General features: G+C 50.3%; 4 protein-coding genes across 5 annotated transcripts; 3 read left to right on the forward strand and 1 right to left on the reverse strand.

Annotated features, from left to right (window-relative positions):
- On the forward strand, positions 1-15,376 carry LOC136187232 (dynein axonemal heavy chain 10-like). Of its 2 annotated transcripts, none has more exons than XM_065974789.1 (24): positions 1-238; positions 284-507; positions 558-1,760; positions 1,808-1,924; positions 1,970-2,218; positions 2,270-3,145; positions 3,247-3,921; positions 3,973-4,137; positions 4,196-4,354; positions 4,407-4,805; positions 4,852-6,780; positions 6,832-7,020; positions 7,078-7,224; positions 7,273-7,583; positions 7,637-8,672; positions 8,722-8,874; positions 8,934-9,068; positions 9,139-11,639; positions 11,801-11,948; positions 11,999-12,134; positions 12,187-12,430; positions 12,517-14,539; positions 14,594-15,088; positions 15,145-15,376. In XM_065974789.1, the coding sequence occupies exons 1-24, from the start codon at positions 28-30 to the stop codon at positions 15,289-15,291; spliced, it is 13,872 nt and encodes a 4,623-aa protein (XP_065830861.1). In that variant the 5' UTR covers positions 1-27; the 3' UTR covers positions 15,292-15,376. The 2 variants fall into 2 exon arrangements, with proteins under 2 accessions (XP_065830861.1, XP_065830862.1); XM_065974790.1 differs by having other exon boundaries at positions 287-507.
- Positions 15,377-15,440: 64 nt separating this feature from the next.
- LOC136187238 (uncharacterized) lies at positions 15,441-17,737 on the forward strand. Its single transcript, XM_065974806.1, has 4 exons — positions 15,441-15,481; positions 15,668-16,062; positions 16,125-16,666; positions 16,723-17,737. Exons 1-4 carry the CDS (start codon positions 15,459-15,461, stop codon positions 17,605-17,607), a joined length of 1,845 nt encoding a protein of 614 aa, XP_065830878.1. The 5' UTR covers positions 15,441-15,458; the 3' UTR covers positions 17,608-17,737.
- A 409-nt stretch (positions 17,738-18,146) lies between these two features.
- Positions 18,147-26,857, forward strand: LOC136187235 (tyrosine-protein phosphatase non-receptor type 13-like). Its single transcript, XM_065974795.1, has 42 exons — positions 18,147-18,314; positions 18,367-18,465; positions 18,736-18,815; positions 18,872-18,931; positions 18,986-19,078; positions 19,130-19,222; positions 19,271-19,330; positions 19,388-20,542; positions 20,597-20,668; positions 20,726-20,806; positions 20,874-20,964; positions 21,016-21,089; positions 21,148-21,218; positions 21,268-21,451; positions 21,515-21,667; positions 21,722-21,868; positions 21,928-22,001; positions 22,052-22,143; positions 22,193-22,231; positions 22,284-22,370; positions 22,452-22,646; positions 22,707-22,835; positions 22,890-22,948; positions 23,004-23,310; positions 23,357-23,535; positions 23,592-23,942; positions 24,005-24,175; positions 24,229-24,371; positions 24,473-24,839; positions 24,896-25,095; positions 25,153-25,306; positions 25,363-25,453; positions 25,504-25,574; positions 25,624-25,665; positions 25,743-25,841; positions 25,904-25,965; positions 26,036-26,111; positions 26,169-26,237; positions 26,289-26,374; positions 26,432-26,504; positions 26,556-26,618; positions 26,672-26,857. Exons 1-42 carry the CDS (start codon positions 18,182-18,184, stop codon positions 26,768-26,770), a joined length of 6,024 nt encoding a protein of 2,007 aa, XP_065830867.1. The 5' UTR covers positions 18,147-18,181; the 3' UTR covers positions 26,771-26,857.
- LOC136187241 (uncharacterized) lies at positions 26,784-27,326 on the reverse strand. The gene is made up of 2 exons (XM_065974809.1): positions 27,071-27,326; positions 26,784-27,002 (listed from the first exon to the last, which is right to left on the reverse strand). The coding sequence occupies exons 1-2, from the start codon at positions 27,272-27,274 to the stop codon at positions 26,892-26,894; spliced, it is 315 nt and encodes a 104-aa protein (XP_065830881.1). The 5' UTR covers positions 27,275-27,326; the 3' UTR covers positions 26,784-26,891.
- Between the last annotated feature and the right edge of the window lie 22 nt (positions 27,327-27,348).

Below are 27,348 nucleotides of genomic sequence, written 5' to 3' on the forward strand. Positions count from 1 at the left end.
TATCGCAACAGTTGATTCTCCTGTGAAATGGACGATTTGCGAGTGGCTTGGCTTAAAAACCAGGTCTGCCTGAGTCTGGGCATTAATGAAGACGCCGTTTTCGCTGAAATGATGGAGCGCGACGGAGGAAAACACAGCCTGGAAATCATACGCTTTCTGGACCGCGAAACACCCGAAAGCAACGTCGCTCTCCTGTTCTACGCTCTCATCAAAGAAGAAGTGTACGAAATAAAGCTAGGTAAGTACACAAAACGCTCTCTCGCGCGTCGAAACACGATGTTAGTAGATCCGGGATCCGATTCGGGAGCAGACGACTCGGGCGGCGAACAGAACGCGCCGACGAACGATGCACGAGCAACGGAACCAAGCGAAACGCAACCGACACAAGCCCCCGAAGCCTCCCAAACCGAAGAGCCAGAAGCCGGAGCCCCGAACGGGGAAACCGAAGCGCCCCAACAAGAAAACGACCAGGAGCGAGACGAACAAAGACCAATAGTAATGCAAGAGGTATAAAAAACATAGATACGATAAGAAACGTAGCCATTCTCCTATCGTAGACTCGCAAAGTAACGAAACTATTTATCACGTGGCAATATTTACCCGACGAAGCGTCGGACGTCAACGCGTTCTACGTCCTCAAACGCCAACCGGACGCCATACCCGTCCCCACGTCGTCCGACGAAGCGAACGACGTCATGGTGACGTCAGTCGAACACGGTCTCCTAAACGGGCCCCCACTCGAAATGCTCGAAAGTCTTCTCGATCTCGTCTATCTTCCCTTACTCAAAGCCGCAGCTCAACGTGGTGGAGTTCCCGGAGGAGGAGGAGTCTCCTCGAGAGCGACGACGCCCGGTCGATCGGCAAGCGTTCTGAGTCACGTGACCGAACGCACGGACACGCGACTCGTCATTCGCGACGAGTTCATAATGAACGTCGATAAGTTCCATCGGCACGTGAAACGAACGATCGATCAGGTGAAAGGCGAAGTGCGACTCGAAATACCGGCATCCTCCATCGGACACGACGTCAAAACGGTATCGAAAGACGTCGATCTCGTAACGTCGTTGGAAGAGGCGATGGAAAAATGGGAGAAGCAGATATCCGTCGCGATCGAGGAACAATTGAAACGCGCCCCGCCGGGCAACGGACCGCTCGCCGAAATCGATTTTTGGCGCGAGCGCAGCGCGGCGCTCAGCGCTCTATCCGAGCAACTCCAACTGCCCAAAGTGCAGAAAATTCTCGCCGTGCTCAAAGCCGCCGACGCGACGACTCTGTCGAGCTTCGAGTACAATCTCGGCGAACTGAATAAATATCACACGGAAGCGAAGGACAACGTTCGATTTCTATCCACGCTCGAACGCCACTTTAAGAACGTGACGCACGGTGCGAATTTTGGCGTCGTAAGCGAGACGCTTCCCTCGCTCATGAACGCGCTACGCATGGTTTGGATTCTATCGCGTCATTATAATCGCGACGAGCGCATGGTTCCGCTTATGGAGCGTATTGCTTGGGAATTGGCGCAGCGTGTCGAACGCGTTATCAACGTTCGGACTATTCTACTCGAGAAGCCGTTTGTCATTAAGATGAAGTGCGCCGATGCGAAGCGGATGTTGGAAGTGTGGAAGCAGTCGTATTTGGATATGAGGGCGAAGATCGAGGCGTCGGGACGCGATGCGCGGTGGGAGTTCGATCGGAAGAAATTGTTCGATCAGACGGATTATATGGCGGTTATATGTCAGGATCTCTGCAATGTGGCTCAGGTAAAAAGGATCCAGAAGTCTTACCTTATTGCATTATTTTCTTTTAGGTGATTGAGGAGTTTCATAATATCTTTGGACCGGAATTGAAGGCGGTGACGGGCGATCCGAAGAGCATTGAAGACGTATTGGAGAAAGTCGAAGGATTGAAACTACCCTTGCAATTGGTAAGTATATATTATATAAACTCTATGGGGATCACGTGTCCTTAGGTTGACTTTGATCCGTTTCAAATGCGTTATTTGAACGAGTGGCGGATGAAGATGAACGCCTTCGATCGCGAAGTGAAGTCGATCGAGAACCAAGCGAAGCTCTTCATTGACGACTCGTTCAAGACATTGCGTTCAGCCGAAGGCGCATTCGACATGCTTCAAAATTTCAAAAACATCCGATCGCGCGAAGCAATCAACAGTCAGATGATGATGAAATTCAAAGAGATCCTCGCAACATTTTGCAGAGAGGTAAGGAGAGGAAAAAAAATTAGACAATAAATATTATATGAGTTTCTTTAGCTCGATGCAATCAACACGCTGTTTCAAAGCGAGAAAGACCGTCCGCCGATCGCGCGAAACCAGCCGCCCGTCGCCGGCGCAATCGGCTGGTCGCGCTCCCTCTTCCATCGCATCAAGCGCACCATACTCAAATTCCAATCCATGAAAGACATGCTCGGCGGCAGCGACGAAGGCGTCGCCGCGCGCGCCCAATACCTCGACGTCGCGCGCGGCATGAAAGCGTACGAAGACGCGCTCTTCGACGGCTGGCTCGCGAGCATCGACGGCACGCTAGCCGGCTATCTCAAACGAACGATTCTCGTCGAAGTGCCGGCGTCGGACTTGACGGCTTCGTCGTCGCCGTCGAAGGGATCGGGAACGGGAGCCGATGAAGAGGAGGCTAGCGTTCGCGCCGCGCTCTCGGGGAGCCAGTTAGCTGGCTCGCGATACGCAGTCAATTTCGCTGTGGAACTACAACAGGTGATCACTGAGGCGAAATACTTGGAGCAACTCGGCTTTCAGATACCCGAACTCGCGCGCAACGTTGCTCTACAGGAGGATAAGTACGTGACGTACGTCGACGGGTTGAAGCGTACTCTCGAGCGATATGACGAGACGCTTGCTTCCCTCAATGCGCCGGAAACCGAGTTGCTTGGCGATCACGTACGCGAATTGCAGCGCGTTTTGAAGCCCGGTGCCAAGCGACTCAATTGGAGTTCGTTGGGTATTGGCGACTATATAGCGCGATGCGATTTGGCTATAACGAAGATGGAGTCGCTTGTGAATCAGATACACAAGAACGCGCACGACATCGAGTTGCGATTGAAACTCGTCGAACAGGCGGACCTATTTCGAGCGCCGCCACCGGGACCCGGGGGAATGCTACCCGAAGCAAAGGTAAGAAAGAGTAGTAGGAAAGCGTGTCTAGTTAAGTTCCTATCCTTTCGTTTCTTGATACCATTTCCACTCTATTATGACTTCATTGTTTATCTTCTTAGGAATATTTTGATTGTATTGACACCAATCGGAATTCCGTCATCGGCATTCTCGCTCGAAAGTACCACGCAATTGGCCCCCTCCTAACCAAAGTCGAAGGGCTCGTCGTGAATACGAACACGGGCCGTTCGCCGCGTCTCAAGCCCTACTACCTCTACTGGGAAAAGCGCTTCTTCGCCGCACTCTCAACAATGGTCTACAAAAATCTCGAACTCTATCTCGCGCGCCTTCGCGGCGACGCGCCCGTCTTCGTCGTCGACGCCGTTCTCTCGGCAACCGAAGTCGTCACGTCGCCACCGGTGAAGGAGATCTACAAGCTTCTAACGCAGAGCGTTCGCGACACGGTCGAGAGCGTGCGCCGCTTCGTGCGTTGGATGCACGGTACGTGCATCGAGTGCGCGCCGCAGCACGTCGAGGGACGCGACGAGCCGTACGTGTTCAGTTTTCAGAAGGACATTCAGGTTCATCCGCGCGTTCTCGACGTCGTCAGTCAACTGAATATGACGATTACGCAATTTCTCGGCGGTCTGAATAAGTATTTGACTCGCTGGAGGAATAAGTATAAGGTGCTCTGGCGACTGCAGAAGGGAATTATTTTGGAGAAGATCGCCGCGAAGAAGTTGAGCTGCGTCAAGTTTGATAGTCAGTTGCAGTTCTATACGAATATGGCTATTGAGGTACAATACTATGTTCTATTATGAAGATTTTTTAATTTTGAATTTTTTTAGGTTGGGAATCAGGCTCAGGCGAAGGATTTGGATTTCGTTCGGATACAGCTCGAACCGTTGACGACGAAGATTCAAGAGCATGCGCAGGCGTGGGTGACGTCGTTAGGCAAATTGCTCAACGATTCGGCTCGCGACGCGCTCTTCGGACTGAGAAATCAACTGGAGGCGAGTTGTAACACTCTTTTGAGAATCATTGTTACTTGAATATCTCGTTTTACTACAGGGTCTCATGAATGATTTGAAGCGGCCTCCCGATACGCTTGAGAATCTCAAGTTTGTACTGAGCGTCATAGCGAGCATACGTAACATGTCATTGGACGTTGAACTCAAGTACGTCGACATTCAGGAACGCTACCGAACTCTACGAATGTACAAAGTCAACGTAAGAGAAAAAGAGGACAATCGCAACAAATAATAACGTTATTGATCTATAGATTCCTCAGTCTGAGTTGACCTTAGCTGAGGAGATTGCCACCATATGGGAGGAACTCTTTCAACAGGCGCGCAAAGTCGATCGCAGTCTCGTCGCCGTGAAGAAAAAATTCACCGAAATCACTTGCCAACAAGTGACCCAGTTCGCCAAAGACGTCGACGCTTTGGACGCCGTCTTTCACAGCGAAGGCCCGGGAACGGTGGGCGGCGAACTCGATCGCGGAATCGAAGTCCTCGCCAAAATGAAGAAGGACGTCGAGAAATTCGAAAAGGAACGCCAAGAACTGGCGAACGCCGAGAAACTATTCGACTTGCCAGTGACGATGTATCCGAAGCTGATGGACATGCAGAAAGAATTAGCAGGACTAGAAAAAGTCTTTAGCCTATACGAAGCCCAAAGAGTAAGAGAGACACTATAGGTAGTAGTACATATATATATTCTTTTAGGATGCTCGTGAAGAATGGTCTAATACGCTCTGGGCCAATCTCGACATTCAGCAGCTGACTGACGGAATCGACGAGTATCTACGCCAATTGCGTCGCTTTCCCAAGGAGCTCAAATCCCTGCCCGTGTGCCACGTGCTTCAGGAACGCATGCAGGCGTTCAAGGACTCCGTTCCCCTATTCGCCGATCTGAAAAACGACGCGCTACGCGATCGCCACTGGCAAAAACTCATGGAATCGACGAAAAAGAACTTCGACATGAACCCGGAAACGTTCACACTGGAAAACCTCTTCGCAATGGAACTCCACAATTTCGCCGACGTCATATCAGAAATCGTGACGAGCGCAACGAAAGAACTGAGCATCGAAAAGGGGCTCGTCGAAGTGACGGACACGTGGTCGGCGATGAAATTCGCCGTGCATCGCTACACGAAAGGCGCCCAAGAGCGCGGCTACATTCTCGGCGCCGTCGACGACATCAATACGATACTCGACGATAACGCTATGAATCTTCAAAGCATGTCAGCATCGTCGTTCGTAGGCCCGTTTCTCGAGAACGTTCAACGCTGGGAAAAACGTCTCTCTCACATCAGCGAAGTCGTCGACGTGTGGATGGTCGTCCAGCGCAAGTGGATGTACCTCGAGAGCATATTCATAGGCGGCGACATACGTTCGCAGCTCCCCGAAGAAGCAAAAAAATTCGACGGCATCGATAAAACATTTAAAAAGATTATGACCGATACGCATCAGAAGACGAACGTTCTCCAAGCGTGTCACGTCGACGGTCGACTCGAGGATCTCGAGTCGCTCGCCGGCGGTCTCGAACGCTGTCAGAAGAGTTTGAATGATTATTTAGATAGCAAGCGAAATGCTTTCCCGCGTTTTTTCTTCATCTCCGACGACGAACTGCTCTCGATTCTCGGCTCGGCCGAAGCGACGTGCGTCCAAGAGCACATGATTAAGATGTTCGATAATATTGCGAGTTTGAAATTCGGCGCCGGTTCGTCGCAGGAGTCGATCGCTCTCGGCATGGTGTCGAGCGAGGGCGAGGAAATGGAATTTCGCTCGCCGGTCGTCGCCGAAGGTCGCGTCGAGGATTGGATGACGAACGTTCTCAACGAAATGCGTCGAACGAATCGGTTAATTACGAAGGAGTCGATATTTACGTATTGCGCCGACGATCGCACGCGCGTCCAGTGGATGGGTCTCTATCAGGGAATGGTCGTTCTCGCGTCGAATCAGGTCTGGTGGACGTGGGAAGTCGAGGACGTCTTTCGAAAAGTGAAAAAGGGCGACAAGATGGCCATGAAGGTGTACAGTAAGAAACTCCACGGGCAAATCGACGAACTCGTCGTGCAAGTGCGCTCGCCCCTGAGCAAAAACGATCGAAAGAAATTCAACACTGTTCTCATCATCGACGTTCACAATCGCGACATCATCGACATGTTCGTACGCGACAGCATCATGGACGCGCGCGAATTCGAATGGGAATGCCAGCTGCGTTTCTACTGGGAGCGCAAGGGCGACGAGCTCTTCATACGCCAGTGCACCGGGCGCTTCGGCTACGGCTACGAGTACATGGGCCTGAACGGGCGTCTCGTCATCACGCCGCTCACCGATCGCATCTACTTGACGCTCACGCAGGCCTTGTCCATGCGTCTAGGCGGCGCGCCCGCCGGGCCCGCGGGCACGGGGAAAACGGAGACGGTGAAGGATTTGGCGAAGGCGCTCGGATTGCTCTGCGTTGTGACGAATTGCGGCGAGGGAATGGACTTCAAGGCGGTTGGGAAGATATTCAGCGGGTTGGCGCAGTGCGGCGCGTGGGGTTGCTTCGACGAGTTCAATCGGATCGATATATCGGTATTGTCCGTCATCTCGTCGCAGATCAAGACGATTCAGAATGCTCTTTTGAACGGGTTTAAACGATTTCAGGTAACGGTCGATGCGAGTGCGCTCTTAATCGTATTTATTTTTTTCTTTTAGTTTGAAGGTAGTGAAATTGCTCTTGACGATCGCATGGGCATTTTTATTACTATGAATCCCGGTTACGCGGGGCGTACGGAGTTGCCGGAAAGCGTTAAAGCGCTCTTTCGACCCGTCGTCGTCATCGTACCCGATCTACGACAAATCTGCGAAATTATGCTTTTCTCCGAAGGATTCCTCCTAGCAAAGGTACAATAAAGAAATTAAATAGTATTGAATAAATAATTAATAATACTTACTAATTAGGTTCTAGCCAAAAAGATGACTGTTTTGTATTCCCTTGCAAAAGGCCAGCTATCGCGTCAATATCACTACGATTTTGGACTTCGAGCATTGAAAGCCGTCTTGGTGATGGCCGGCGAATTGAAGCGCGGTGCGCCCGATCTCAATGAGGTACCCACCGTTTTCTCGCCGAAAAAAATAGCGAAATTCTTTTCATAGGACGTCGTTCTGATGCGCGCCCTTCGCGACATGAATCTACCGAAATTCGTCTTCGAAGACGTACCCCTCTTCCTTGGTCTCATCTCCGATCTCTTCCCCGGCTTGGATTGTCCGCGAGTGCGCTATCCGAATTTCAACGACGCCGTCGAGCAGATTCTAGTGGATAACGGCTACGTCGAACTGCCGCAGCAAGCCGACAAAGTCGTTCAGCTCTACGAGACGATGCTCACGCGACACACGTGCATGGTCGTCGGACCGACGGGCGGCGGGAAATCAGTCGTAATCAACACACTCGCTCAAGCGCAAACAAAGTAAGAAAAAAATATTTATATATGATCTACCGGTATATAATTTTTTCCTCTAGATTGGGATTGACGACGAAATTGTATGTGATGAATCCGAAAGCGGTTACGGTCATCGAACTCTACGGCATTCTCGATCCCGTTACGCGCGACTGGACCGACGGCTTGCTCTCGAACATCTTCCGCGAAGTCAATCGACCGACCGACAAAAACGAACGCAAATACATCGTCTTCGACGGCGACGTCGACGCCCTGTGGGTCGAGAACATGAACTCGGTTATGGACGATAATAAGCTTTTAACGCTCGCCAACGGCGAGCGCATACGACTCCAAAAACACTGCGCGCTTCTCGTCGAAGTCAGCGATCTCCAGTACGCGTCCCCGGCGACGATATCGCGCTGCGGCATGGTCTACGTCGATCCGAAGAATCTCGGCTACGAGCCCTATTGGGCAAAATGGCTCAACGGTCGAAAAGCCGATAAGGAAATACTCGGTACGCTTTTCGATAAATACGTACCCACGTGCATGGATATGATCGTCGAGGGAATCGTCGACGGTCGCGTCGGGGAGCGACTCAAGACGATCGTCCCGTTGACGAATCTCAATATGACGACGCAGTTGTCGTATATGCTCGACGCTCTCGTGCCGAGCGGCGTCGAGGCGACGAGCGTGGGACCACCCGTGCTCGAAGCGTATTTTATTCAAGCGCTTTGCTGGTCGCTCGGCGCTGGGCTTCTCGAAGACGGACGCGCCAAGTTCGATGCGCTTGTTAAACGGCTTTCCGGATTGCCGCAGAATGTTGACGATCGTTGCCCGGCAACCGAGATGCCGTGTAAGGAAGCGACTCTATTCGAGTACTTTTTCGACGGTGATGATATGGCGTGGGTGCCATGGAAACAGAAGGTGCCCGAGTACGAGCACGATCCTACGAAGAAGTTCAATGAGATTCTCGTGCCCACTGTCGATACGGTGAGAAGCACGTGGCTACTGAACTTGATGGTGAGGATTCGTCGACCGGTCGTGCTTGTCGGCGAGACGGGGACGTCGAAGACGGCGACGACGCAGAATTTTCTTCGACAGGTCGACTCGGAGTCGACGGTACGTTCACGTTTTTTATTATTATTTATTTATTAATTTATTTATTTAGTTGGTGCTCAATATTAATTTTTCGTCGCGAACGACTTCGATGGACGTCCAACGGAATCTCGAAGCGACCGTGGAGAAGCGAACGAAGGATTCGTACGGTCCGCCTATGGGGAAGCGTCTTCTCGTTTTCGTCGACGATATGAATATGCCGCAGGCAAGAAACCGCGATTAGGGAATTTTTTTGATTTATATTTTGCGTGTCTGTGTGCGCAGGTCGATATCTACGGGACGCAGCAACCGATCGCCTTATTGAAGCTTCTGCTCGAACGCGGCGGAATGTACGATCGCGGAAAGGATTTGGGATGGAAGTATCTGCGCGACATCGGATACGTCGCCGCCATGGGAAAGGTAATTAAGTCAAGTGCCCGTACATTTGGAGGTCCTACTCTAATGGGGTCTCATTTTTCTTTTTTCTTAGGCTGGCGGTGGTCGAAACCAAGTCGATCCTCGCTTCGTTTCCCTTTTCTCCGTCTTCAACGTGACATTTCCGTCGGAAGAGTCTCTATTCCACATCTACTTCTCCCTCCTCGACGGTCACACGAAATCGTTCGAAAAACCGATACGCGACCTAAGCCAACCGATAACCGAAGCGACAATGGAACTCTATAAGCGAATCGTTCGCGATTTGCCGCCGACCCCGTCGAAATTCCACTACATCTTCAATCTGCGCGATCTCTCGCGCATCTATCACGGTCTCTTCATCACCGTGCCCGATCGCTTCGATGCGCCGGACAAATTCGTTCGCGTGTGGCGAAACGAGTGCCTGCGCGTCTTCTACGATCGTCTCGTCACGGACAAAGATCGCGAAATCGTCGGCCGACACATGGACGAAATGCTGACGGATCACTTCGCCGCGCATCGCGACGTCGCCTTGCGCGAGCCCCTCCTCTACGGCGACTTCCGCACGGCTCTAAACCCGGATGCGCCACGTGTCTACGAAGACCTACAGGACTACGAAGCGACGAAGGCGATTTTCGAAGAAGTTCTCGACGAATACAACGACCAGCGATCGCGTCTCAATCTCGTTCTCTTCGACGACGCGCTCGATCATCTCTGTCGCGCCCATCGCGTCGTGCGAATGGATCGCGGTCACAGTCTTCTCGTGGGCGTGGGCGGAAGTGGGAAGCAGAGTCTCACGCGACTCGCCGCCTTCACCGCCGGTTGCGACGTCTTCGAAATCACGCTCAGTCGCGGCTACGGCGAAAACGAATTTCGCGAGGATCTCAAACTCCTCTACAACAAACTCGGCGTCGAAAACAAATCGGTCGTGTTTCTTTTCACCGACGCGCACGTTGCGCAAGAGGGCTTCCTCGAACTCATTAATAACATGCTCACTTCCGGTATGGTTCCCGCGCTTTTCGCCGATGACGAAAAGGAGGCGATCATCAACTCGACGCGCGATGAAGTGCAGAAGCTCGGTCTCGCGCCCAATCGCGAAACGGTGTGGAACTTCTTCGTGAACAAGTGCGCGAGCAATCTCCACATCGTTTTAGCGATGTCGCCGATCGGCGACACGTTGCGCACGCGCTGTCGAAACTTCCCGGGTCTCGTGAACAATTGCGTCATCGATTGGTTCATGCCTTGGCCTCAGCAAGCGCTCCAGGCCGTCGCGACGAATTTTCTCGGCGAAATCGAGAAGATTCCCGACGCGCATCGCGAGAACGTCGTCGCGCACGTCGTCTTCATTCACGAAATCGTCGGCAAATATAGTCGCATGTTCGAGCAGAAACTTCGTCGCGTGAATCACGTGACCCCGAAAAATTATCTCGATTTTATAAATAGTTATGCAAGACTTCTAGCCGAAAAGGACAAATTCGTCGAAGATCAGTGCCAACGTTTGAGCGGCGGTTTAACGAAATTAATCGAAGCGGCCGAAGACCTAGCCGAAATGAATAAGAAACTCGAAGTTCAAAAAGTCGCCGTAACGGAAAAAACGGCGGCGTGCGAAAAGCTTCTCGAAGAGATCGTCACGCGAACGGCCCAAGCGAAGGAGAAACAGGAACTCGCCCTGGCGAAAAGCGTCGAATTGGGCGAACAAAATAAAGTGATCGCCGTCGAGAAAAAGGAAGCGGAGGAAGCGTTGCAGGCGGCGCTGCCGGCGCTCGAGGAAGCGCGCCTAGCGCTCAGCGATCTCGATCGACAGGACGTGACGGAGATACGATCGTTCGCGAAGCCGCCGCTTCCCGTTCAGACGATATCGGAGTGCATTGTCGTACTTCGCGGGATAAAGGAGATCAGTTGGAAGTCGGCGAAGAGCATGATGCAGGATCCGAATTTTTTGAATTCTTTACAGAATTTAGACGTGGATAACATCAAACCGGCGCAAGTGAAATTGACGCAGGATTTTCTCAAGAAAATGGACGTGACGATCGAGCGCATGCAGGACATCAGTCGAGCCGGCTCCGGTTTGTATAAATTCGTCAAGGCGGTTATCGGCTATTGCGAAGTGGCGCGCGAAATCAAGCCGAAGCGCGACAAAGTCGCGCGTCTCGAGAAGCAGTATCGATCGAGTAAAATGGACTTGGAGAAAATTCAGCGCGAAGTGCAGGCGATCGAGAAGGAGCTCGCTCAGTTGAGCAGTCGCTACGAGGAGGCGAAGAAGGATCAGCAGGCTTTGCAGGAAGAGGCTGAGATTATGGAGAGGCGACTTATTGCCGCTGATAAATTAATCTCCGGTCTTGGTTCCGAAAAAGTTCGTTGGAGCGAGGAGTTGGAGGAGTTGAAGAAGAGGCGCGTTCGGTTGCTCGGCGACTGTCTCATTTCGGCGGCGTTTTTGAGCTATTTGGGCGCGTTTAGTTGGGATTTTCGCGCCGAGTTGATTCGCGCCGAGTGGGAGAGGGATTTGGAGGCGAAAGCGATTCCGCGAAGCGAGCCGTTTAAGGTGGAGAATCTGTTGACGAACGACGTCGAGATAAGCAGGTAAGACTTGTAGGGTAAGGTAGGGTGCGGTGAACGGAAGGATGAAAAAAGATATTATTGATTTCTGTGATAGACGAAACTACAATTCTCTGACCGTTCACACTAGCGCTTTCTATATCTCATGTAGTGTTTTCCTTACTGATTCTTTTTTTTCTTTCTAGGTGGAATTCTGAGGGTTTGCCTCCTGACGAGTTGTCTGTTCAGAATGGAATTTTGACGACGAATGCTAGTCGTTTTCCCCTTTGCATCGATCCTCAGGAACAGGCGTTGAATTGGATACGTAAGAAAGAGGCGAACAATAACCTAAAGGTACGTATGTAGAACGAGCGGAAAAAAGTAATCAACGTCGCCTATCATAGGTATGCACTTTCAACGATTCCGACTTCTTGAAACAACTCGAACTGGCCATCAAGTACGGCTTTCCTTTCCTCTTCAAGGACGTTGATGAATACATCGACCCGGTCATCGACAACATATTGGAGAAAAACGTCAAAGGTATTCCCGTACGGAAAGAGAAAAAAAATAATTAGACGATCGTCTCTCTAAGGTCCCGCTAACAGACAGTACGTCGTCTTGGGAGACAAGGAAGTGGACTACGATCCAAACTTCAAGCTCTATCTCAACAGCAAGCTATCGAATCCGAGATACACGCCGGCCGTCTTCGGCAAGGCGATGGTAATCAATTACACGGTGACCTTGAAAGGCCTCGAAGACCAACTCCTCAGCGTCATAGTCGGCTTCGAGCGAAAAGAACTCGAAGAGCAGCGCGAACTTCTGATTCAAGAAACGAGGTACAATATAATCGAATTAATTAATTCAATTAAAAATTTAATTGAATTAATTTTAATTGAATTAAAATTATTTTTAATTAATTTAGTGAGAATAAGAAGCTTCTCAAAGATCTCGAAGACACGCTTCTTCGCGAATTGGCGACGTCGACTGGAAACATGCTCGACAACACGGAACTTGTCCGGACGTTGGAAGAGACGAAATCGAAAGCGACGGAAGTGTTCGAAAAATTGCGCCAATCCGCTCAGACGGCGACGGAAATCGATAGCATTCGCGACGGCTATCGACCGGCGGCGCGACGCGGCGCCGTTCTCTTCTTCGTCCTCGCCGACATGGCGGCGATCAATTCGATGTATCAATACTCGTTGAGCGCCTATCTCGACGTCTTCAATCATTCCCTACGCAAGAGCCTTCCCGACGGTCTCCTCCAAAAGCGTCTGCGCAACATCATCGACACGCTCACGCTCAACGTCTACAATTACGCGTGCACGGGTCTATTCGAACGTCACAAGCTCCTATTCTCCTTTCAAATGACGATTAAGATTCAGGAAGCCGACGGGACGCTGAATCACGAAGAACTCGATTTCTTCGTCAAAGGCAATCTGTCGCTCGAGAAGAGTCGACGTGCGAAGCCGCACGCGTGGATTCCCGATCAGGGCTGGGAGGACGTCATGAAGTTGATGAGCGTGACGTCGGACGCGTTCGGCGCGCTGCCGGACGACATCGAGCGCGGCGAGAAATCGTGGAAGGCGTGGTTCGATCACGACGCGCCGGAGACGGCGTCCTATCCGGGCCGATACGAGGAGGGCTTGAACGACATTCAACGGCTCTTGCTTCTTCGCTGCTTTCGCGTCGATCGCGTCTATCGCGCCGTCACGAATTTCGTCACGGGACGAATGGGCGAGAAATACGTCACGCCGCCGGTCGTCAGTTTCGAAGCCGTTCTCGAACAATCGACGCCGTTTTCGCCGATCGTCTTCATTCTAAGTCCCGGCGCCGATCCGGCCGGCGATTTGCAGAAATTAGCCGAGAGATCGGGTTTCGGTGGAAATCGATTGAAATTGCTCGCCATGGGACAGGGTCAGGAAAAAGTCGCGCTCTCGCTTCTCGAGACGGCGGTCGCGCGCGGACACTGGCTCATGCTTCAGAACTGTCATCTCCTCGTGCGTTGGTTGAAGGATCTCGAAAAGGCGCTCGAACGCGTCACGAAGCCCCATCCCGATTTTCGTCTCTGGTTGACGACGGCGCCGACGCCGGATTTTCCCATCGGGATACTTCAACGCTCGCTCAAAGTCGTCACCGAGCCGCCGAACGGACTCAAGCTCAATCTGCGTAACACCTATCATAAGATCACGTACACGGCATTGAAAAATTGCCCTCATCCCAAATTCGCTCCCTTGATCTACGTACTCGCCTTTTTTCACGCGGTTGTTCAAGAACGACGCAAGTACGGTAAAATAGGCTGGAACGTGCCGTACGACTTCAACGAGTCTGATTTTCGCGTGTGCATGCAACTGATGGACACCTATCTAACGAAATCGTTCGAAAACGGCGACGAGAAAATACCGTGGAACAGTCTCAAATACCTCATCGGCGAAGTCATGTACGGCGGTCGAGCGATCGACGACTTCGATCGACGCGTCCTGAAGATCTACATGGACGAATACATGGGCGATTTCATATTCGACGCCTTCCAACCGTTTCACTTCTACGTGAACGACGAAATCGACTATCAAATTCCCGACGGCGATCATCGCGACAAATTCGTCGAGACGATCGAGAGCCTACCGCTGGCGAACACGCCCGAAGTCTTCGGTCTCCACTCGAACGCCGAGATCAGCTACTATACGCTCGCGGCGAAGGACATGTGGAAGCAGCTCGTCGAATTGCAACCGCAGACGGGCGAATCGTCGTCCGGCGTCAGTCGCGAAGATTTCATCGGCGGCGTCGCGTCCGACATACAGACCAAATTGCCGCCCGCCTTCGAGTTGGATCGCATACGAAAGAAACTCGGCGAACTGTCGCCGACGTCCGTCGTGCTCCTACAGGAGCTCGAACGCTGGAACAAGCTCGTGAAACGCATGGGCCTATCTCTTGTTCAACTTCAAAGGGTAATGTGTGGGCGTGGTTGACGCGTGGGCGTGGTTGTCTATTTTCTTCCCTAGGCTCTTGCTGGTGAAGTTGGCATGAGTAACGAATTGGACGAGTTGGCGCGGAGTTTGTACAACGGGCAGATTCCGACGATATGGCAGGCGTTGGCGCCGGCGACGTTGAAGTCGCTCGGCAATTGGATGATTCACTTCCAACGACGCTACGCGCAGTACAACGCGTGGGTGAACGACGGCGAGCCGGCCGTCATGTGGCTCTCCGGGCTGCACATACCCGAGTCGTATTTGACGGCGCTCGTTCAGACGACGTGTCGTCTCAAGGGCTGGCCGCTCGATCGATCGACTCTTTATACGACCGTTACTTCGTATACGGATGCCGAGCAGGTGAACGAGAAGCTTCACTCGGGATGCTACATCAGCGGACTCTATCTCGAGGGTGCCGCTTGGGATTTGGAGCGGTCGTGTCTCGCTCGGCAGCCGCCGAAGAAACTCATTCAGGAGTTGCCTATACTTCAGGTTATTCCTATTGAAGCACATCGCCTCAAACTTGTTGTAAGTTGTGCTAAATTTTTTTTGAGAGGATTGTTCACTCAAGGCTTTCTTTTTAGAACACTTTTCAGACGCCTGTCTATGTGACGAGTCAGAGACGTAATGCTATGGGAGTCGGTTTAGTGTTCGAGTCCGATTTGGCCACTACTGAGCACATATCTCACTGGGTACTGCAAGGGGTATGTCTTATTCTCAATACGGACTGAAGAGACGTCTGTTGTGTCTACTGTAGTGTTTTTGTCAGTGACCTGCTATTTTTACGTGTACTATTAAAACTGTATAACGTTTTCAGCTGCATTGGCATTCTTTGAAAGTCTGCAGGGAAGGATAAAATGTGAGATTTATTAACGGTGCACTGCGCAGGCGCTGAGAAATGGCAGACGAGAGACGTTCAAGGTGAGCTTCACGAGCGAAGTTACTATTTCTACACTCTGCAATCCGTGCTAGAACTAGTTCCGCGTGGTAGGCCTTAGTAGGGTCCCTTCGCTTATGTCAGGGGGGCCGCACCCTCCCCGAGCGAAGGGTTTGCCCATGGTTTGCCCTCTAGTCGCGATGTACGAATAGGCTAATTCGGCTTTCTAGCTCTCCTTCAAAGCGGATGAGTGAGCTGACTATTCATTCCACTCCGGGCATCAAAACGGAAAACGAGTGCGCCTTCGCCACGTTGCCAGTCTCGCCAGAGAATCGAAGTGACGATGTCGAAGGCAACGTCGAAGGCAAAGTCGAAGGCAACGCTGAAAAAGAAAAGAAAGACAAGGAGTACGCCAGGGGCGAAAAAATGGAAGAACGGAAGAAAAAGGAAGACGATGTCGAGAAGAAGAAAACGCCGAAGCCACTCTGGTCAATCACCGTCGATTCATTGACGTACGTACATGAAGGCAATGGAATCGATCGCACGCAGTATTGGCTTCAGCGCATCGCTACAGGGTGCAATACCGAAAATGTGCCTTTATTTATTAATGGAATGATCAAAACCGGTAAGATTTATCTTCATGTCACAGAAGAAGAATACTTAGACATTTCTTTTTTGCTAATTAAGGCAAGACTTCTTGGCTTTCAAAAATTTTGCCGTTCTTGATTCAAAAGAGTCCAACATTTGGAGGTGAAAGTGACAATCCAGCATTGACTGTTCCAATTGATTGTCAGAAGCTGTCCCACGAGTCGCCTGACAAGTTTCTCCATGGCTTGGCTAAACGCTTACTATTATTCTCTCAGTCCAACCACGTTGATCTTGCAGATCTTGTGGATATGAGATTTGACGAGTCGAAAGACTATGCGGACATTCTGCTCCACATTCAAGAGCGTATTTCCAAAAGGCTACCATCTCGTCACGTCTTTCTATTGATCGACGAGATTCAGAAGTGGTTTATTTGGTCAACGGTCCAGGAAGGACTTGACAGCGCTGCTGTAGATTTAATGCAGAAGAGTTTCAAGAATTTTGTGGCGAATGCGCAAGCTCCCTTCATCCACTGCGCAGTCACAGGGTCATGCATGGCTGAGGTATGGCTGAACGTTGTTCAGTGTTCAACCAGCAGCCGCCACACTCTTACGTCATTCGTCCGTGTGGATCTTCCGGCGCAGGTACGTAACTTATCCCTGATGGTAACGATGTGTCAGAGTGGGGTGCTTGTTTGTAGGTATCACAGAGAGCATTTCAAGTGGCTTTTCAGGCAATGAAGAAAAGGTATTCTGATGCTGACGTAGAATTTCTAAAAACCGTTGCCGCTCACTCTGACAAGAATCCGGCATTCTTCTTCTTTCTCGTTGAGGAGTGTCGCCTTCTGCTGAGTAGAGAAGAGTGCAAAGTGGTGCCTCAGGTATCTCGCACCTGCTGGGAGCTGATCTCTCAAAAGATAAATGCAGAGCTTTCAAACGGACTTAGATGTTCATTGGAATCCATGGTGCCAGAGGAGCGTCTACTTCTCCGGCGTCTTGTCGACGACAAGCACGGCATTTCCTTAAAGTATTTGAAAAATATGAGCAATGGAGGCTGGTACAATCATTTGCGAGGATTCCTTACTGTTGTGTCACCTACGCACGTCTGTGTGAAATCGCTGCCGTTTGAGTCATTTATTACCTCTACCATAGATCGAGGCGGCAGCTACAAGCAGACTTCCCAATATGGCAACCGTCTTTGCAACATTCTTTTCAATGAACGTCTGCAGCGTTTTGGAGAGACGTGCAAGATGAAGTGGCTTCGTCATGCAAAGGTCATGCCGCGTATTACGTGGTTCTGTAGCGCTTTGCCTAGACGTTACAGAAGCCGAGACGACTTTTTGCAGTCTCCTTTGGTGCAGCGCATTTTGCGGTTCAGGAATGTAGTCGGGCGACAGCAAAGAGCGGCACTGGAGAATTCACGCAGTCTTGAAGAGGCTGTATTTGAAGCGTTCAAATGTCTACGTATCATTCTTGCTCACACAAAAGCGGACGAGGACGTAGATTTTAGGCCAGAATTTCCTGTTGACGTTGGTCTTACTGTTGTTCATTTGTCACGTAAATCGAACTGTGTGCAAAGATTCTGAGAAGTTTAGTTGTTGGGAACTGTACTAAATGTATCAAATGTTTGTTCTTTTGTTCGTTTTCTGTTTAGGTAGATCAGATCATTATCAGATCAACAGAGGTGCATGTGCTCGGAAAGAGGCATGTTCTGGACCTTTGAGTTTCGATTGTCATGCCTGGTCTTGGAGGCTTTGAAGTCCTTGGAAAATCGAAACAAGCGTATGAAAACCTGACCTTGACAGCGCTGCATTCACACGATTCCTTCCGTCGACACAGATATAACTATAAGTTAACTTGGGCTCTAAGTCTTTTCACTGCCTATCTCTTACCTCACTCTCGACGTGCAGTAAGTGGGGGTGTTTCTCAAACCGCGTCCTAAGTGGTTCTGTAGGCCAGAATTCCCTGTTGACGTTAGCCTTACTGTCGTTCATTTGTCACGTAAATGGATTGTGCACAGAAGTTACATAGTTCTTGTTACTGTTCTACGATTCAATTGATTCAATCAGATTTAATCACCAGACTCTCTGATGAGAAAGATTGCGCATGCGCTCCGACTGCTTGCACGAAAGAGGCGTGTTCCGGTCCCTTTCGATCGTCATGCCTGGTCTTGGAGGCTTCGAAGTGACCCTGACGGACCTCCTAATGGCCCGAAGCGCGCCCCTCACCGAAGAAGAACTATGGGCAGTCCTGGGAGTCAGTTGCGAGTGCTTAGAAAATCAAATGAAGCGAGGTAAGCATCGAAAACTCGATCTAGATCTCGCAGCCGTCACGACACCTTCCAGATAAATCGACGTGGGCATCGGGTCCGAGTCTTCTCATCACTATGGACACGCTCATGCTAAATCGCGCAGGCGAAGTGAGATTCTGCCCAGGATCCATAGGTGAGAGCCACGCAATGCGCACATCCTCGCGAGAAAATAAAATGCAGCGCTATAAGAGTCTCTCCTTCCTGTACGTCGACCTAATATGCCGTAGAGAGGTGCCGTTTGAAGTGGCTGCGGTCTCTACACGGCCACACGCATTGCCATAAAATAACAGTTGTACATTGCCTAGGAATAATAATAGTCGTCTGCTGGCTGTGTAGAGGAAATGTACCGCCTATTTTTGTTATTAGAATTGTCTGGGTGTACTTTAGACCTTATATCTTTTAGCACCTGATGATCCTGGGTCTCATGCCCCTCCTGAGACGGCCACTGGCGAGTACGATATGACAAGAGCCAGTGTGGAAAAGGTGCCCTCTGTCAATAGTCCTATCTTATTAGCTCTTGATAAATAATAACTTTGCAGATGTACATTTATTCATTGGGTATGTCGTTGTTCACTGCGGCCGAATTCGAGAGAGATGAGGTAGGTAAATTATTAATTGATCAATTACCTGCTTACAATGACCTTCACTTTTAGGGCCTCGTACTTGGAGATGAATTAGAAAGCGTTCTGCTTACTATGTGCGAAGAGAGTCCAGCAACACGCTTCTCATTGAATCAAGTTCAAGAAGTAAGTGAGAGATAGTCAGTTGTTGGTTCTGCTTACTTATAGAACGTCTAGACGTGCTCCGAACATGCGCGCAAATCGAACTGCCTACCCTTTCCCGACAAGGTTTCCGCTATGATAGAAAGTCTAATGGGGAGTACAGCAGTGGTGAGCATCTTTCTCATCAAGATAATTAATTATAATTGATTAATCTAGCTGGATGATATTGGCAGTATTGACGATCTCGATGTGGAAGACGCAACCTTGGAGCAAGAGGTATCCCCCCTCCTAAGGGCTTTCAAAGTCTTTTAGTTATTGATTATTTTAATTGAGATTGCCGATGCGCTTCGCATGCGTACGGCCAGCATGGCGAGCGTGCTAACGGCATCGTCGCCGTCGACTCATCCCAAACAATTTCGAGGGAGCGCCGCCAGCATACGAAGTTCGCCGCGAACACCGATCGCGATGGGACTCGACGTCGACGAGAGAGAAGTCGCTCATTCGCAAGCAAGAAAATCGCCCAGTCCACCGACACTCACAGACAAGCGGCCCCAACTGGAGGAAGTCCACTCTCATCAATCATTTATTGAACCATTGGGCGGAAGGAAATCGGAAGAAGAGCTAGTAGTAGAGTTACCCCCTTCACCTCCGAAATCACCAACACTTCCTGATTTGGGACCTCCTCCTCCTCCTCCAGAGTCAGAGCCTCCTGACTCGGAACCGCCACCGATTCCTCCAGAGAGTCCTCCTCCGGAAGTTCGAGTTACCACGGCAACACTTCCGGTCATTGTACGAGAACGCGAAGATCCCGGCGATAAACCGGAAGTGGAAACGGTGCCCGTATTATTCACAAGAATGGCAAATCGCGAAGACGAGTCCGATTCCTCGATGAGATCCTCGACCGATGTGGGGGTGGCGGCGGCGGCTGCGGCGGCGACGACGACGACGGCACACCACGAACGCGACAGGAACGCGCGCTCCTCGTCATCGCCGCCTCCGAAGCGAGAGAACAGCGCCGAATCGCCGCCTCCACTCCATTCGACGCCCGCCGCGCGCGACGACGCATCGTCGTGGGCGACATTTCAAGCCGATCTCGCCGCCGAAGCCGCGCAAGCGCGCAACAGCCGACGTTTCGTCCTGCCCGCCGTCGAAGAAGAAGAAGACGCGAAAAACGGTTGGCGAGACGACGACGACGGCGACGACGACGGCGACGAAACGATCGTCACGGTGACGATGACCGAAGAAGAAGTCGAGACGTCCGATTATCGTCTTCACGACGTTTCGATTGCGAGCGAACCGTCGCCGCTCAAGGGCGCCGTTCTCTTTCAGCGCGACGGCACCGACACGCCGACGTCGACGATGTCGACGCCGAAATCGGCGAAGAAACGACGCTGGGGTCGCAAGGCGAAGGAGCCGCCCCATTTGGGAACCGTTTACGGTGACGAGTGGCCGTCGGTCAAACGACAGGAATCCGCGAAAAAACTTAAAGTAGGGGGGAGGGTTGTCTAATTATGTATTTATTTATTTATTTTCTATTTTTAGACTATGTTTGGTCCCGAGTTTACGAAAATTCACGGCGATTGGAAGAAGCCGTCCGTTTCTTTCATTGGAAGCGTAATGAGACTCCTAATTACTTGAGAGGGTGTGGCCTAGTTAAAATTATTTTCTTAGGGCGACGTGAAATTGCCGTCTGGACGACGACTCGTTTCGGTTGGGCTTCTGGATGGAAGTCAGCTCTCGCTTGCTGCTGAAGTGAGAAAGGGGTGGTGGTGGTGGGCGTTCCCTCGATCTTTGGAATATGCATGTTTTTCTTTGGCAGATTAAATCGACTGTGGGTGAACTCCTTAATCTCGTCATGACGCATTTGTCGTTGAAGGAGAGATTCTATTTTGGACTGGCTGTCAAGAAAGGTTGACATGACGACTTTCCCCATTATAAATTCAATCGAGATCATTTTTTAGATGATGACGAAATTTGGTTTATGGATCCTGTGAAGAAATTGAAAAAATACGCGCCACTCAGTTGGAAATCGCAAGTGAGTACAAATCAATAATTAATTAATTAAAGTCAAAATTTCCTCTCTCCCTCCAAAGGGTCACTCTTCAGAAACATTTCAAACCTACTTCCGCCTCAAATACTACATCGACAATCTGGATATAATCAAGTAAGAGATTTCCAAAGAAGTCTCAAGTATTCCTACCAATAAAGTTTAGATACACGCAAACTCTTCACCTATTCTACTTGCAAATGAAACGCGACCTTCTCGACACGCGCATGTATCTCCACGAAGACTCGGCACTCATTCTCGCTTCGTACGCACTCCAAGCCGATTACGGCGACTGCGACTCCTCGAGCGACGCCGCCTATTTCAACGAGACCGTCTACGTGCGTCCTCAGGTGCGGGGGAAGGGGTATCACTTAATTAATTAATTAATTAATTAATTAATTAATTTCTTATAGATTATTGAGAAATTGACTGGGACGTATGTGAAGGATTTGCTCTACAAAATGCACCAACAGCATCGCGGTCTGAACCAAGCCCAAGCGCAGATGGAATTCGTGCGTGAAATGCAGAGACTCTCGGAATACGGGCTCGCGTTTTACAGAGTCAAGGTACGATGACACAAGAGGAGATCCCATTTCGTCAATAAAATCCAATTCTCTTAGAGTGGCAAAGACGATTCGGAAGAGAACACCGTTCTCGGACTCGGCGTTCGGGGTCTGATCGTTTTCGAGACGAGCGTCGGCCGTGGCGACGCCAAGACGCCGGTGAGAAAGTACGCTTGGCAGCAAACCCGTTGGGTGACGTTCAAGGTAAATAAATAAAATAAGCTAAACGTATTAGTTTTGTTTTGTTAGCCTATTCTTCCTAGGAGAAACGTTTCACTGTTATACCTAATACTAAGGAGAAAGTCAAGCTTCATTACTACGCTAATCACTATAGGAAGTAATGCTCGCTTTCTTATCTTATACTTATTTTGTATTGGGTTCGGTTAGGTCGCGCTACATTCTACGATTTTGTCAGGAATTGCACAAATTTCAGGTTCTAATGGCGAAACGGCTAGCTTCCGAAAAAGAGTTTGGCGAAGGTCAGAAAATTCGTTTTGACATATCACTTCTCCATAACTCTAACTATAGGAAAAGGAGCCGAAAGAGAGGACGACTCCGACTCGGACGGTACCAAGAGTAAAAAAAACATACCAGGCCAATGCAAACGTATAGTCTACAGATGACGCGAAGTCGTACAAAAGTCTCCTTGTAACGGCCTTATCCGGCTCACCCGCCGCACTCAGACGCACCCAAGTCGAACAGCAACGTAAATAAATAAATAATTAATTAAATAAATAAAATAGATTCCTCACCTTTTCTCCCTCTCTCTCTCCCTCCCTCTCTCTAGATGAAGCGACTGCGGGAGATTCGAGCGCTCCCGCGCGCGAAGTGAAACTGATTAAGATCATCAAATCCGAAGGTCGCGGACTCGGTCTTCTCATCGTCGGCGGCTACATGCCCAAGACGGGCGAAGACTACGGCATCTACGTCAAATCGGTGACGCCCGACGGAACGGCGGGCGTCGACGGAAGAATTCGACCGGGTATCGAGATGACGATAGAGGAGGGGGGGAGGAGGAAAATCAATATTTTCTCTGTCTTAGGCGATCGAATTCTTGAAGTTAACGGTCGATTGTTGGACGGTTTGAGTCACGCTCAAGTTGTTGATTTTCTAAAGGAGTCGCCACCTCTCGTCGAACTCGTCATATCGCACAAAGTGTCGTTGGCTCGAGGTAACAAAGACAAATACATGGGGAAAAAGAAATATATATATATCTTTTTATTAGCGTCTCTGGAGAAGGAAAAGGAAGCGACAACGTCGACGCCGGTCTCGTCGACGTCATCGGTAAACGATGATCGATTTACGAGATATAATAATAAATAATATTTTTTCTATGTAGTCAGATGCCATTGTTCTAACGGCGCGTCTCACGCGCGAGCACGGTAGTCTCGGAATCAGCGTGATAGGAGGCGTGAACAGTCGGCAACCGCACGGCGCCGTTTTCGTTCAGAGCGTCGCCCAAGGAGGACCGGCCGAAAGGGAGGGCACAATCAAGCCGGGCGATCATCTTCTCCGCGTCAACGGATCGAGTCTCGTTGGACTCGATCACGTGGACGTCGTGCAGCGACTCAAGGAAGCCGGCGACGAGGTCGAGATCGAAGTCGAGCGCACGGGGGGGAAACAAGAAAGCGTTGGAGGAGAATACGGTGAGAAGAAAATAATAATAATAATAATAAATAATCGTGCTTATAGATTCCTTGTTTTCCGATGGCGAAGTCATACGCGTTTCGTTGACGAAGGACGAATACGGTCTCGGTTTCAGTCTGAGCGGCGGCGCCGACGTCGGTCGATCGGTGTCCGTCAAGAAGGTGTTCGACGAGGGCGTAGCGAGTCGCGACGGTCGTCTGCGTCAGGGCGACGTCTTAGTCGAGGTTTTTCCATTATGACACGTTTTTTTTTTTCATTTTCTATTACGTTTTCTTCGTAGGTGGACGGAAAGCGAATGCAATCGCTGACGCACAGCGAAGTCGTCGCCTGCCTGCGCGCCGCGCCGACGCCCGTGCGCATCGTCGTCGTTCGACCGAAGACGATCGTCGCGCCCGTCACGCCGCAAGTGACGAAAATGCGCAGCTTCAGTCCGCGAAGCGACAGCGACGTCGTCGGAAAGGCGTTACGATTGTCTATGGGCATCGCCATAGCGTCGCCGCCGCCGCCGCCGCCGCCGTCCACGTTTCGGTCTCCGACTCCGGATCGGGTCGTGTCGTCGCGCGCCGAGTCGTACGTGAGCGACGCCGATGCGGAGCTTGTCGACGTGTTCGGGGAGCAAGTATTGGGGAAGGTTCGTTGAGCGTTTTCGGTTTCGTCTTCTCGCTGTATAAAAGGTTTTTTTTTCTTCTCTAGATCTTTGGTATTGAATTGAAGCGCGGCATTAACGGGTTTGGGTTTTCCGTGACGAGCGGCGCTCGAAGCGGCGTCGACGAGTCGGTGTTGCGCGGCTGCTTCATTCGCGCCGTCGTCGCCGATCCGGCGCTGTCGGACGGTCGACTTCAAACCGGCGATCAAATCCTTTCGGTATGAAAAAGCGACAGAGGCGTTATATCCGATTTTTTTATCTTGTACTCTAGGTGAATCGTATCAGTCTGAAGGGGGTTAGGCACAGCGAGGCCGTGAACATGCTGCGATGTTCAGACGGCGAGCAAATTGAAATGTCGATCCTTCGTCGCACGCCGCAGACTATCATTGTGCCGGCGGCAAACGACAACGTCAGGTAACAGAAAAAGATCCTAATTAAATAATTTAATTATGTAATCAAATTATTTAAGTAAATTATGTAATTGAATTATTTAATTGGGTTTTTTTGTCTTTCAGATATGAGACTCCGAGTCCGACCATATCGCCCGTGTCCGGCGACATGCCGCCGCTTCCCCCAGCGCCCAATCCCTGGTACGACAAGACGCTCTTCATCGACCTGCAGAAGGACAACCAGGGCTTCGGCTTCAGTCTCTACACGATGCCCAACTGGGGAACGAACGAGTCGGGTCAGACGTTCGACTGCGTCTACGTAAAGCGCATCGACGCCTTGTCGTCGGCCGGTCGCGACGGCCGATTGCGTGTCAACGATCGACTGCTCGAAGTCGACGGGGAAGTCGTCGAGGGAAAGGCCTACTATCAAGTCGTCAATACGCTGCGACGGACCAGGGGAAGAGCCGTGCTCAAAATTGCTCGTCAGCCAAAAGTTTGACGAAGAAAAGAAAATCTACGACAAATAAATGAGTGGTTTTTGTTTTCTAGTTCAGCGAAGCGGACGAGCCGGAAGAAGTTGAAGTCAAGCGGGTGGACGCGCCGGAAGCGCGCGTGCTGATGCCAATGAAAGGTCGACGTCCGACCGAGTCGCCGGCGAAGACGCGTCGAAACGTTGCCGTTCGCGAACCGACGGATTTCGTTCGACCCGAAATCAATGTCGTTTCGGTCGACGACGTGGACGGCGAAAGGTATAGAGAAAGAAAAATTGTCTAGCGTTTAATTAATCTGAGTTTTTTTCTATCTAGACCTCCGACGCCAGATGCTTCTTCCTTTGGTCCTTCCGCCGGTTGTTTGCCTTTGCGCGACGGGCGTGTCGTCTATCGTGTGGATCGGCTCGACGCCGTCTGCGAGAAAATTAAGGATCACGTGAATGCCGACGATACGGCGGAAACGTTTTCGGTACGCGAAGTCGTCGCGCTAGACTAGGATAAATGATTTACGTTTATTTTTTATAGTCACTGAGAGGTGAGCGCTCTCCGGCGTCGATGTCTTTTGGACGGATGCCGCAGAACCTTCATAAGAACCGATTTCCGAATCTTTTGCCACGTAAGGGAATGGAGGAAACGTGCTCTTCTTGCATTCTTTACGTTCTCTAGTCGATCTTACTCGAGTAAGGCTATCGGTCGCTCCTGGCCACTCAGACTATATCAATGCTAGTCACGTTAAAGTAGGAAAAGAAATTAAGTTGTGTCTGTTAGTAATTTTTTTTAACTCAGCTTGTAATTGGAAGCCGACCACATAGATACATCTGCACTCAGGTAGGGAAGGGGCAAAATCAATCAGATAGATTTTTAATTATGGACTGTGGTTTATTAATGCTGTCGTGTTTCCATAGGCTCCTCTCAAAAGCACTGTGGACGACTTCTGGCAAATGGTCTGGGAGCAAAAGTCATCAGTAATTGCAATGATTACAAAACTCGTTGAAAATAAAAAGGTGATCTCTTATAATACGTAATTTTCTTGTGTGATTAAATAACTGCCATGTCCGCCGGGTAGGAAAAGTGCGTCTCTTATTGGCCAAAAAAGGTCGGCTCAACAATGCGCATTGCCCGAAAAACGTACGTGTTTTTTTCCAAAAATCAATTAAATTTAATTACGGTCTCTATCTTTTTTGGGGGGTCGGCACAGTTTGGAAATAACCTTGGCGTCGCAGCACACCTTTGATCATCACGTAACGCGGGTGATCAAGATTCGTCGATTTCACGTGCGTATTCCACTCCCACGCACCGAATAAACAAAAACATAGCCTCCACTTCTCTAGAATGAAAAGTCGACTCGTAATATCGTACACCTGCAATACACTGACTGGCCCGACCGAGGCACTCCAACAGTACGAAATCAAGCGAGATGATAATAAAAAAAGTCACGGTTTTGATGACAGGACCCGTCAACGATGATAGAATTCGTCTCCACGGCGAGAAAAGTTTCCAGCGGTTTTGGCTCCAATCCAACGGTTGTTCACTGCGGGTATATACTATATACACACACACTACGACTATACTTAGTGAATATTTGCATTTGAAGCGCTGGCATGGGAAGGACTGGCGTCTACCTAGTCATTGACTACGTCCTCGGCGCAGTTGAACAGGACGCCATGGTATTTGATTTCACATTATATTACGCATTTATAATTATTTATTAATTAAAGGCTGATATCGATGGGACTATTCGATCATTGCGAGAAAGCAGGCCGAACCTCGTGCAAACGAAGGTACACGTTCCATCGACGCTTATATAACTTTTATCTATATTCTGCTCTATTAGGATCAGTTTCTGTTTTGCCACAAGGCCTATCTAAATATCGTACAATCGCTGGGTCCTAAAGATGACGACGACAAAGAGGAGGAAGTTCTGACGGTATAAAAAGCGAAAAAAATTTTGAACGCGATTTCTGTAGTTTTAATTTTTTTCCCACTTCCGCACTACAATACATGGTAGTATTTTACGGAATGGACAGTCTCAAGAGAGATAAACGTCACGCAAGTCAAAGAGCTCCGACCGCCTTGAGTTTCTTCGCCAATTCGCCGTTGTTGGCCAATCTAGCGGTGTCGTCGCCGCCGCCGATGAAATCGCCGCCAACGAACACGCGGGGAACCTTTGGGGGAGGGGGACGTCACGTGACTGTCGATGCGCACCCCGAAATTCGTTCGTTTTTGAGCTTACCGTGCGTCCGCCGGTTATTTCCTGGAGTGCATCTTGCACGGCGGCTCCGTCGTCTCTTTCGTCGAGTTCGTAAAGGGTGTAATCGGTCAGACCGATGCCTTTTAGAGCATCTTTAGCCTTCTTGCAGTAGGGGCAGTACGTTTTGGAGAAAACGACGACCTTGTGACCTTTTATTTCTGCTGTAACCCACTCTTTCTTGCCCATTTTCGAGAAAGGTGACGAATGATGACGAAGGAGGCGGAGTCAGGGTGGAATGCACTTTCCCGGATGCGTCAAAC

Source organism: Oscarella lobularis, chromosome 5 (genome assembly GCF_947507565.1).
Source record: "Oscarella lobularis chromosome 5, ooOscLobu1.1, whole genome shotgun sequence".
Classification (NCBI taxonomy): domain Eukaryota; kingdom Metazoa; phylum Porifera; class Homoscleromorpha; order Homosclerophorida; family Oscarellidae; genus Oscarella; species Oscarella lobularis.

Excerpts from the sequence above, each read along its gene's own strand:
- LOC136187238 (XM_065974806.1), top strand. The coding sequence starts at position 15,459 with ATGGCAGACGAGAGACGTTCAAG. Across the intron at positions 16,063-16,124 it reads TAATGGAATGATCAAAACCG|GCAAGACTTCTTGGCTTTCA; the intron begins GTAAGATTTATC and ends TTGCTAATTAAG. Across the intron at positions 16,667-16,722 it reads GTGTGGATCTTCCGGCGCAG|GTATCACAGAGAGCATTTCA; the intron begins GTACGTAACTTA and ends GCTTGTTTGTAG.
- LOC136187241 (XM_065974809.1), bottom strand. The coding sequence starts at position 27,274 with ATGGGCAAGAAAGAGTGGGTTACAGCAGAAATAAAAGGTCACAAGGTC. Across the intron at positions 27,003-27,070 it reads AAATAACCGGCGGACGCACG|GTTCCCCGCGTGTTCGTTGG; the intron begins GTAAGCTCAAAA and ends CCTCCCCCAAAG.
- LOC136187235 (XM_065974795.1), top strand. The coding sequence starts at position 18,182 with ATGCCTGGTCTTGGAGGCTTCGAAGTGACCCTGACGGACCTCCTAATG. Across the intron at positions 22,144-22,192 it reads CGAAAAAGAGTTTGGCGAAG|GAAAAGGAGCCGAAAGAGAG; the intron begins GTCAGAAAATTC and ends CTCTAACTATAG. Across the intron at positions 24,176-24,228 it reads CCGGCGATCAAATCCTTTCG|GTGAATCGTATCAGTCTGAA; the intron begins GTATGAAAAAGC and ends CTTGTACTCTAG.
- LOC136187232 (XM_065974789.1), top strand. The coding sequence starts at position 28 with ATGGACGATTTGCGAGTGGCTTGGCTTAAAAACCAGGTCTGCCTGAGT. Across the intron at positions 7,021-7,077 it reads AAGGATTCCTCCTAGCAAAG|GTTCTAGCCAAAAAGATGAC; the intron begins GTACAATAAAGA and ends CTTACTAATTAG. Across the intron at positions 11,949-11,998 it reads AGGCGAACAATAACCTAAAG|GTATGCACTTTCAACGATTC; the intron begins GTACGTATGTAG and ends CGCCTATCATAG.